The sequence below is a fragment of the Tachypleus tridentatus genome, chromosome 10 (genome assembly GCF_004210375.1).
Source record: "Tachypleus tridentatus isolate NWPU-2018 chromosome 10, ASM421037v1, whole genome shotgun sequence".
NCBI lineage: Eukaryota > Metazoa > Arthropoda > Merostomata > Xiphosura > Limulidae > Tachypleus > Tachypleus tridentatus.
In genome coordinates this window covers 191,342,015-191,352,965 of record NC_134834.1, presented here as the reverse complement: position 1 = coordinate 191,352,965, position 10,951 = coordinate 191,342,015, and the positions used below count along the sequence as shown (strand labels likewise).

At 29.9% G+C, this 10,951-nt stretch overlaps 1 protein-coding gene across 7 annotated transcripts; it reads left to right on the top strand.

The window, feature by feature from the left end:
• LOC143227840 (uncharacterized) lies at nucleotides 1–8,836 on the top strand. 7 transcript variants are annotated; one of them, XM_076459144.1, is made up of 3 exons: nucleotides 1–76; nucleotides 1,869–2,438; nucleotides 5,751–8,836. In XM_076459144.1, exons 2-3 carry the CDS (start codon nucleotides 2,002–2,004, stop codon nucleotides 6,283–6,285), a joined length of 972 nt encoding a protein of 323 aa, XP_076315259.1. In that variant the 5' UTR covers nucleotides 1–76; nucleotides 1,869–2,001; the 3' UTR covers nucleotides 6,286–8,836. The 7 variants fall into 7 exon arrangements, with proteins under 7 accessions (XP_076315259.1, XP_076315253.1, XP_076315258.1 ...); XM_076459138.1 differs by having other exon boundaries at nucleotides 17–222; XM_076459143.1 differs by having other exon boundaries at nucleotides 75–213.
• Nucleotides 8,837–10,951: the final 2,115 nt, after the last annotated feature.

The window sequence follows — 10,951 nt, the reverse complement described above, 5'->3', positions numbered from 1 at the left end:
CCCAGTACCACATACATATGCACACACAAAATATCCGTACTTTGGGGATGTACATGGAGGTATTAAGAAAATAACGGTAAAATCCCACTATTCGATTGAGAAAAACTTGGGAATGTACTAATTGCCTTTCCTCTAGTAGTTAAAAATTAAAAGAGATTATTCGCAGACATTCTTTGTGCAGTTTTACTTGAAATTCTGAAACAGACTTCTTGAGTAAATATGGTACTCTATTATTGTCTACATATTTCTTTGAAATAATATAAATTGATTTTACGTATGAGATGTTTGAATTGTGTGCAGTAGGAAACTTTTATTATTAGTAGTAAATCAAATAAATTATAACTCATATGGTTTAAAACTGTAAAATAAAAGAACTACTAAAATGTTTAATATAATCTCTAAAGCTTGTCAGAGGACGCACCATACAATTTTGCGACATAGTTTAGTTTAAAGGTAAAAATGAAATAGGACGTATTAAACTCTGTCAGAGTAGGAAATTTTAAATGTCAAAGGTTCTAAATTAAGAGGAAAATAGTCTTAATGAAATGACGTTAACTTCGTCTTGGATGAAAAATATAACCAAAAATAAAATCCTGTTAAAATGTAATTCTTAATGTAACTTGTAAGGTGTATAAATATTGTAAGAAACATTGGTTATAATTTTTTATGTATAACTTATTACTAGAAGTAAAATAATACTGACTTTTTATATTTTTAGTTCTAACTCTTCATCGATTGTGTAGTTTAGTGCAAAGCTAGGCAGTGGACTATCTTCATCAAAGAAAAATTAAGCTTGTGTCAACTGTTACTACTACTAGTAGTACTAATGTACTAACTGTTCCTACTTGTATAAGTTACAAGGCTAAGTAGGGTAACGCTGAAGTGTTGTTGATAATTCAGTTGTATAAATTTTATTACTAAGAGGTGGGCTTAAAACCTTAGAGAACTGGACTGCTTGTACTGCATTTTGTAGTATCTGCAGGTTTGATTATACATCTAGTCTATAGTATTGGAAAAATTATTTACAGTAACTACTAATCAAAGTTGAATACCTCAGTAGTCAAGCTTGGGTCTTGCTTTCTATTTTGTTGATATAACTGAACTTTTAATTCTCACTTTCCATTCATTGTTTTTAGCATATTTGTTGTTTTGGTTTCTTCATGGAATAGATTGAGAGTATCGTTAGGCTGTTACATGGATACTTTTATATGAATAAGACAGTTACAACATTATTAATAGATAAATTGAAGGTTTATCTGATTTTGAATATTTTAAGCCTATTAATCTCTTATAACTTATTGGATTGATGAAAATTACTAAGCAGTTATTTTTAGTCTCAAATGTTTTTTTCTATTTCATATTGTGGAAATTAGAAAAATACTTTGAAGCATTCTATTACTTATTAGCTTGTGGAATTAGAAAGGCGATAGTTGTATATGCAAGATAGTCATGTACATTTAATAAATTTTGATGTTTGTAAAATGATGCTATTAGGACTATTTTAAGTATCATTGCATGAAATTGGGAAAATAAATTATTCAACTGAGAAAACTTTTGAGGTGTACAAAAAAATTGGTAAGTTTTTGTTTATTTTTTAACTTAGTGTACTGTTTACTTCATAGTTTTTGTGTGCACCTTGACAGTAAACTCAGTTGGGGACACTTAACAGTTTATTCCTATTAATTAACATCCTGGCTAATTCTTTGTTTATGAAGATAGTGTTTAATTTGAACCTAAGTTTGAAATATAATAGTTTTTATAATTTTACCTAACATATTTGTTTCGTATGAAGACAGTTTATTTATGGTAATAATTTTTGTGTTAATATTCTGAATTCATTTTGTCTTACTTCCTGTTTTTAATTACAGTATCACTGATGGAAGAAATGATTGAGGAACTTATATTTGAATACTAATATGTAGTCTCATACTTTTCAATGAGTACAGAAAAAATATTTACTTTGGATTATGCGTATCGTAATAGATCAGATACTAAACTATAATGCCTTACAAGATTAAAGTTTTAAAAGAAAAGAGAAAATTATGGGGGAAGTATTCATCAAGAAGAAGAAAAACTAACTCCAACGCTAGACTGCGAAGAGAAGTTAAGGATAAACAGACTACATTAGATGATGCAAACAAAGAAGAGATTCCAGAGATGAGGTGTAAAAACACTTCTGATAACACAGAGGAATGTGTTGAGAAACAGGCCACCTACAGTGGTAAAAATGGAAGAAAGATTAAGGAGAAACGAGCAGCCTATAATTTTAGGAACAGAGGAAGAATTATAGAAACCAGATGTAATGTAATAGATAAAGTAAAAACTGAGGAAAAGCAAGTCAGTTGCAGTGCTAGAAATAGAGATAATCAAAATAGACATGGCTACAAAGTCGAAGACAAAGAAGTAAAAACTGAAAGCATCTGCAAGTCAGAACATAGGTGATATTGGTATTTCTGTTAATATTATAGATGAATTGATTTTTATTTTAAATGTTCACTGCAACAAACTTTCTACTTAATGTTTTAAAACTAGTTTGCTGGTTTATTACTTGTCCGTTTGTTGGTTAATCACAAAATAATTTATAATATATGGTACTGAAATAGATAAATAACAGTGTTATGGATTCTCACCATGATTTTAATGCAGTGACATAAGTAATGATTGACAAACAATTGCATTTTATCAACTTAATCCAGCTCATCCTAAAACAGTTGTTTTAAGAAATCTGCTAATATAATTAGCATTTCAGCCATTACTGACTGTCATCTAGCCAACCAGAAGACCCTTGGTATTAAGCAAAAACTTTGGTATTGGGTGCAGCAGGTATTGTTTGGTTAATGTATTATTCTACACACTTCTTTACTATTACTTAACATTCTTATTGATTTATATAGGTGAGGTCAATAAGATTTAGTTGCAGAATGAAAAACAATGTATAAAAATCATTCTGTAAGAAGACATAAACAAACAAAGGTATTGAATACTTTGCTTAAAACCAACTTGTCTAATTAGAAACCTAGTTAATGTTATTATTGGTAATAACAAAGAGGCTACATATTTTGGAACATATTGATGATAATATGGTTTGTATATAAAGGAGATATTTAATGTAACATTTGAAGGACAGCAAAGGTTCCCTTGGCCATTTGTGGCTAGTCCATTCATTTAATCAAAAAGCTGTTTACCTATATCCATCTCTGATGTCCCAAATATTTAAAGCCATGTCTCAAACAGTCATAATTTTGTCTAGCATGTCAAAAATTAGTATATTGGAAACATTGAAAGATCTGTTAAAAAATTTGTTAATTTTTAACTCTGCCAAATCTTAAATCTGTGTCCTTCTTGCCATACCACTGTTAAAAACATGAGGGAAAAAATGTTTAACAAATGTTGACTCTAATTTTGAATACTATAATTATATACCCTCTAACCCATCCTTCCTTCTCTCAAGAGGAAATAATTTTAAAGATCTTAACTTGTTATCCACTTCAGGAATCATTCTTGTCTTATTCCTTAGAACTCTTTCCAATAACTCTGTGCCTTCTTAAGATAAAGAAACCAGTGAGGATAATACAATACTTTAAACAGGTCTAATCGGAGATCTATACAAATGAAGAGTAACCTGCTTAAAATAATACGGTAATATTGAATATAATTTATATGTACTTCACAATATTTATAGGAAAATCAGTATGTATATCTATATCCAGTGATACATCTTTGTCTTAAAATACTTGTTTATTGGTTATCCTTAGGGAAAGTAAGTTCATTTAATTTTCATAATTACACCTTTTATTAACAAGAGTATGTACCCCAATTAGAGGTACTTTAACTTACCTGTAATGACTTGATCATTTGTAGAATTATTTAAGTAATTAGCAGATGCCTGTTAAAAAAATTCAGTGGTAATTTTTCTAGAAATAATAGTGTATATAAAATGTGCAGTTAACCCAATCTATTGAATTAGAATGTGTATGCAATATGATTGTATAGTGGGCTATTTACAACCATATTTTGAAAGTCTATATTATACTTCAGCAGGAAAAATCTCATAACATTTGGTTTTAAGCAAAGGAGACTGACTGAAATGCACTGTTGGTAAAAAGTATTCTTATTTGCTCAGCAGCTGTGGGTATTTTTCTGCTGGATGCAACTGTTCCTTTTATTAACTGAGTGTAGGAAAAGATTGCTACCAAAATGAGTATTTTTTGATAGTTGTCATTTATATAAGAAGTGCCAAAGAAGAAATATTCAGTTCAGATTAATTTATTCAACATGGTATAATAAAATGCATAGACACTGACATGGGGGACAACAAACTGAACAACAAATATACCTTGAATATGTTCATCTACTTATGGATTTTTTATGTTTCTATCTTCAAAATACTTCATTCCCTCATAAAAAGAAACATTTTTGTTCTTAAGTTTTTTTGTTTGATTTACACCTTAGGATTAACAGATCATTGGTTATATCGAAATGAAATTGTAGGAATTGCAAACTAATTTCTCTGTAATGTTCACTCAAAAATAAGCATTTTGCTAACACTTTAATTTTTTATATGCTTAAGTATTCAGAAGATAGTGTGACAAACAGATATATATTTCACTATTTTATATATAGATTTTATTCTCTTGGCACTGGTTACAAAAGACTAGCCTGGCATGACCAGGTGGTTAAGGCACTCAACTCATAACCTGAGGGCCACTGGTTTGAATGCCAGTTGCACCAAACATGCTCACCCTTTCAGTGGTGGAGGTGTTATAATGTGATGGTCAGTCCCACTAATCATTGGTAAAAGAGTAGCACAAGGGACAGCTTGCATAAATAGCCCTTGTGTAGCTTTGAGTGAAATTCAAAACAAAACAAAAGACAAGCTTACTGGTTCACCAGTTTGTGAATGATAGTAATGTTTATTCAAATGAAATTGTATAAAATAATTAAAAAACTGAAGATTGTTAAAATAATGCTATTAATTCTTTCTTGAATATCAAACTTGCAAATTATTTAAACAAAATTTACAATAATTGCAATTTATTTGATTAATATGATTCACAACTTAGTTGTTCATGGGAACTGATGTTACATTAAATGCTAATACAAGAACTATGTTTGCTGTATCTCAGTTGGCCTGATTAACTCTGGTATTATGTGAAAAACCTTCACAACACCAGATGAAGCAATTCTAGTTTGGCTGATGCAAAATATTCTCCTTTGCTTTCACTTGTTGGTACTTATGTCTTTATTAATAAGATTAAACAAGTTTGCTTTAAATTATTTTTTACATTGAAGTGTAGTGATCTACATTTATTTATAAGAACTTGAAATGAAATTTGAAGGGCTTTCAGTAGAACTTTAACTGGATTTTGATGGTCACATGAAATTAAAGCTTGTGCTACAAAAAGTGTTGAACATGATATTATAATGTTATATTTTAATTGTCTCTTGTGTTTACTAATGTGTTTCTTCAGTCTAACCCACACCTTGCTTTGTAATACGTACTGGAATGCAACCAATTCACAGCATACTTAGGTCTACATTTGTTATTGATCTCAGAAAAAATACCACCCCGTAATCTCCCTTCTAAGAAATCATGTTAAATCCCATATGTATGTACTGTAAAAATATTTGTACAGGTTGTATGAATCCATCAATAGTCTTGTAATTTTAAATCAGTTTTTTTGTTACTTTTTTTCAAGGTTTATTAGCAGCATGTATTTGTTTATTATATGTTTGTTATTAATCTGTAGAGAAATTATTGAAAGAAAAAATACTGAGGCATTCCAAGAATCACAGAGACCATTGGAAATTGTACCATCTGACAGGCCCATACAAAACCACAGACAAATAAAAACAGCTGGAGATGTATCGGAACCTCCGCAGTATCTCTGTGAAGCGTGCCAAGTGTCTATGACAAATTTACAGAATTACTGGAAGCATGTCAATGATTTATGTCCCGTAAAGAAAAACAAAGAACTATCTAAAACTGAAGTTGCCGACTGGCAAAAGAAAGTTGAATTCAACAGTGCTTTATTTCATGGTTGTTGTCCTGTTTTCACCAAAGTACCAGTAGAAACCTCAGTGCTGCTTATTAAACGAGAAATAAGTTTACAGAAGAAATTGAAATCAGAAGTTCAAGACCGAGATGATGGAGAATCTTCATCCACTTTTCAGAGTTGTAATATATGTCATAAAATTTTTTTTTCTTATGCCAGATTTCTACAACATCGTGTCTACCATAAACTTGCTAATACTGTTGTGGAAGAATCTGCTGAGACATTGTAGTTTTGAAGTAAAATTTCTCTTTTTAGATAATATGATGAGTTGAAATTAGTTTTTGCTGTAAAACTAACCTTCTTTTAACTTTCTATTTTGAACACATTTTTTTCTTGTTTTAAGATGTAGTCATGAAAATGGATATAGTATTTCATATTCAAGATGTAGTCATGAAAATGGATATAGTATTTCATAATTGACATTAGTGAAAAAAAAATTCTTCCCCTAATATTCTCAATTAGTAATAGTTTTATCACAGATTTTGTCTGTGATAACAACAACAAAAAATGTATTTGAAAGTGTGGCTTTGGTAATTGTGTGAATACCTTTTAGTATAAGTGAAAAACTGTAGGTCACACTAAAAGCAACTTAATGAAAATCACTTCCATATGATTTCTTATTGAAAAAAAATAAGAAAACTGAATATCTGTGGTTTGCTTAGAAAATATCACAAGTTTAAGTTAATATACAGAGTACACGTGTTTATGAATATATTTTATAATATTTGTATATAAAACTATAAAACGTTTGGGGTTTTAGCATAAGAGACTTAATATAATTTAATACTGTTAATGTGGCTTAACACTTCTGAAATGGAGATTGTAATTAATCTCCTTTATTGTGCCTGATAGTGTTATGGATGTCTTGAGACATGTAAATTTATTTGGAATTTCACCTTTGATGTCAGTTCTAGGGCAATGTTTCAACAGATTTAATTCTAGAACGGTATTTGAGGTAATTGTTTAAATAGAATTTGTTAGTATATGTGGATAGCTATATAGGTTAAACTAGTTTCACAATACTTGTTAACCATTGTAAAATATCCCTAGTTTTGTAATACTTATTTACTGAATGTTGTAATATTTTTGTGTAGCTGTGAAGTTATTTCACTTGTTGATCTATTGTAGGGTCTCGTAATCTTCATTCACAGACCTCGTGGCTTTGGTAGGACAATGAAAGATGCTACTTGCATAGCTTTGTCCTACCAGACTAGTTGATGACCATTGATGGACTTGTTTTAGGAACGAGAGTATAAACCGGTACAGGATTGTAGGGTGTCACAGTTGGATGTTAGGTTATTAATTAGTATAGGTATAAAGTGTTCCTTTATATTGGTTTAATTTTGGTTTTAGTTGCTGCATAAGTAGGGCTTCTTTGATTTTGCATTTGTTTATAATTGTTTCCCTACTTAGTATCTGAGTGTTTTCTTTGGTTATGTTGTGTTTATTTTATTTGCAGTGTTCAAAAACGTGAAGGTGTTTTTTTGTGTTCTTTGAATCTAAATTCCATTTTTCTGCTTGTATAGCAACTAAAACCAAAATTAAACCAACATAAAGGAACACCTTTATACCTATACTAATTAATAACCTAACATCTACCTGCAATGCCCCCTATAGTCCAGTACCCATTTATACTCTCTCTCCTAAGATGTGTCCGTCAATGGTCACATTCAAACACTCTCTCTCTTTCTTAACCTGAAGATGACCTAGGAAGGTCAAAACACTGTTCTCTGCTTATCAGTAAAAGTGTCAAAACCAATACCAGCCGTTCTGAGATACATCTTTATTTCAAGTGGGTTTCTTTTCATTAAGAATGGACTGTACAGTAATTTTACAATGTTACTTGATTGTTTGTCATATGTTATTTGGTAAATGATATGTTGATTTTTGAGTATTCACATACTACTTTCATTATTTTTAGGAACCATGAAATTTTGATCATATTTGCTAGAATTTTGTTAAAAGATTACTATATACTTGTTTTGTAAGGGTAAAACAAGAGTTATATATTTAGTTAATATTTGTAATTATCTTATTTGTAAGTACTTTCAAAATATTGTGTTTAAATTCACATACTTTTCTATTGGTGATTGATTGACTAGTGTAACCTTATCAGATTTTGTAAATATTTTGTTCTTGAAGTATTTAGCTTCCACAAAATATAAAGTTGACTAAATGGGGTGAAGTGCTGTAAATAGTAATCTCATTTGTACCGAAACAAATGTTTTGTATTATTATCTGCCGTTTCATTTTTTAGTATATCATGGGAAAATTACTACAGAACTCAAATTATAAGCCAGGAGTATATCATTTTACTGACTTCACTTTTTTTTTTTTCTGCAAATTTTTGAATTTTCTTAAAGGTCATTTGGTTAAATGGAACATCAAGAGCACATTATTTCTTTTAGGCTAGAACATGTGTGATTTGATAGAGCTTGAGGTGTTATGGAAGGCATACATTAGTTACTGAACAATAGTGAACAGTTTTATATTTAAAAATGAAATGATTGTATGTATTCTTCATAGATATTTCAGTGTTGGTAATTTCTCAAACATAGTTCTATAATGTATTACCATTTTTAATACACTGATGTGAAATTGTGTTTTGAAGACGTTAAACTGTTAATGTAAAGTGTAACAAAGAAACGTTATGTGAATAGAGATATGAAATTAATGTTTACATTCCTTATATTTGGTGTTCTTTTTTAAACGTATAAAAATATCCCTTTGGTTTTATTACTGTGCTAATTACCCAAAATAAAATGGTGTATCAAATGGAATTGTTTGCTGTCATTGTTTTGTTCTAATGTACATCAGAAACCAAACCAGTAACCAAAGCTACAGTAGAGTTAGTCAATGAAATTATTCTTCTAACAGTTCAAATGTGTTCATATAACAAAATTTTGAAAGTTCTGCCAACAAATAATCTCTTTATATATATTGTAGTTTTGTGCAACATTGTGTTGTGTCATTATATATATTGTAGTTTTGTGCAACATTGTGTCGTGTCATTATATATATTGTAGTTTTGTGCAACATTGTGTCGTGTCATTATATATATTGTAGTTTTGTGCAACATTGTGTCGTGTCATTATATATATTGTAGTTTTGTGCAACATTGTGTCGTGTCATTATATATATTGTAGTTTTGTGCAACATTGTGTCGTGTCATTATATATATTGTAGTTTTGTGCAACATTGTGTCGTGTCATTATATATATTGTAGTTTTGTGCAACATTGTGTCGTGTCATTATATATATTGTAGTTTTGTGCAACATTGTGTCGTGTCATTATATATATTCTAGTTTTGTGCAACATTGTGTCGTGTCATTATATATATTGTAGTTTTGTGCAACATTGTGTCGTGTCATTATATATATTCTAGTTTTGTGCAACATTGTGTCGTGTCATTATATATATTGTAGTTTTGTGCAACATTGTGTCGTGTCATTATATATATTGTAGTTTTGTGCAACATTGTGTCGTGTCATTATATATATTGTAGTTTTGTGCATCGTGTCATTATATATATTCTAGTTTTGTGCAACATTGTGTCGTGTCATTATATATATTGTAGTTTTGTGCAACATTGTGTCGTGTCATTATATATATTGTAGTTTTGTGCAACATTGTGTCGTGTCATTATATATATTGTAGTTTTGTGCAACATTGTGTCGTGTCATTATATATATTGTAGTTTTGTGCAACATTGTGTCGTGTCATAATCCTGCAAAATTATTCTTTAGTTTGTTTTTCATAATATATATATTGTTATTTCTAACATGAATGCCATATATTGTATAACAAATGGTAGTAACTATTTATTATTGTTATCTCTGTAAGTCTTGATTAAACCCTTAAAACTAAGGTTTTCTTACAGGTGATGTACAACAAATAGTAATGCTACCCATGTAGGAGATATTATCCTCCAGAAAACTTAAGTTTGCAGTATGTCAAGAATGACACAGACAATGCAGATTGTGTTTGAAATAGCAAATGAACATTTAACCAAAATTTCCAAACACAGAGAAACAAATAAACACTAGTGACATAAAGCTAGGAAACTTATTATACATACGTATAGTTCAAAAATTTAAATATCTGATAACTTTTGGATAACGTGATTCCTGCTTCACTTACTCTGTGTGTTATTGTGATTATCCTTTATCAAAATGTTAATCAAAGATCAAATTTACTAGCACTATTGTAATATGGTATATTTGTATAAACTGGGTTGATCTTAGGGCAATGAAGTAAATCTGCTTAATAACAGGAGATTCTTTGAGATCTTATGATTATGAAGTCATTAAACCACTCTGTAACTAAATTTCTGAGAATGAAATAGGAACTTGGAAATATAAAACAAGTAAATAATTTTTATTAATTCTTAAATTTACTGCAAGAATATGTTCTATAGACACAGTATTGTCGTATATACTAGACCAGGTAACTTTCTTTCTGGACTGATTCTGGCTGAGGTCCTCTACCATATTTTAATTTTCCTCATATTGCAGGCAACAGCAGATTTCTCTTGAGTGACTAGTGTTACCCACATGACTGGTCATTCTCATTAAAGCACGGGAAGCTGTAACCTAGAGATAGCACTTGGTCTAACAATGAAGGACATTGCTTTCTACATTCCTGCACAATGCTTGACATTACAGCCATACATTTATGGAGAGAACTAGTGTAATCTCAAAATAACAAGGAAGAAGTGCAGCTAGAAAAAACGTCAAATTTAACTATCTTGATCACATGCTATCTGATAGCTACTCGTATTTAGAAATAAATACCAAATTTATAACAATGCTATGGCATTTTTAAGTTGAAATTTCTTCTAATAATGTTAGGTAGGATTATTTTGTGTCAGCAATAGAAATTACCAAGTGACTCC

What these genes read in the sequence shown, in the direction of transcription:
- LOC143227840 (XM_076459144.1), top strand. Translation starts at nt 2,002, where the DNA reads ATGCCTTACAAGATTAAAGTTTTAAAAGAAAAGAGAAAATTATGGGGG. An exon ending in ATCTGCAAGTCAGAACATAG is followed by an intron (nt 2,439 to 5,750) that starts GTGATATTGGTA and finishes ATTAATCTGTAG; the next exon opens with AGAAATTATTGAAAGAAAAA.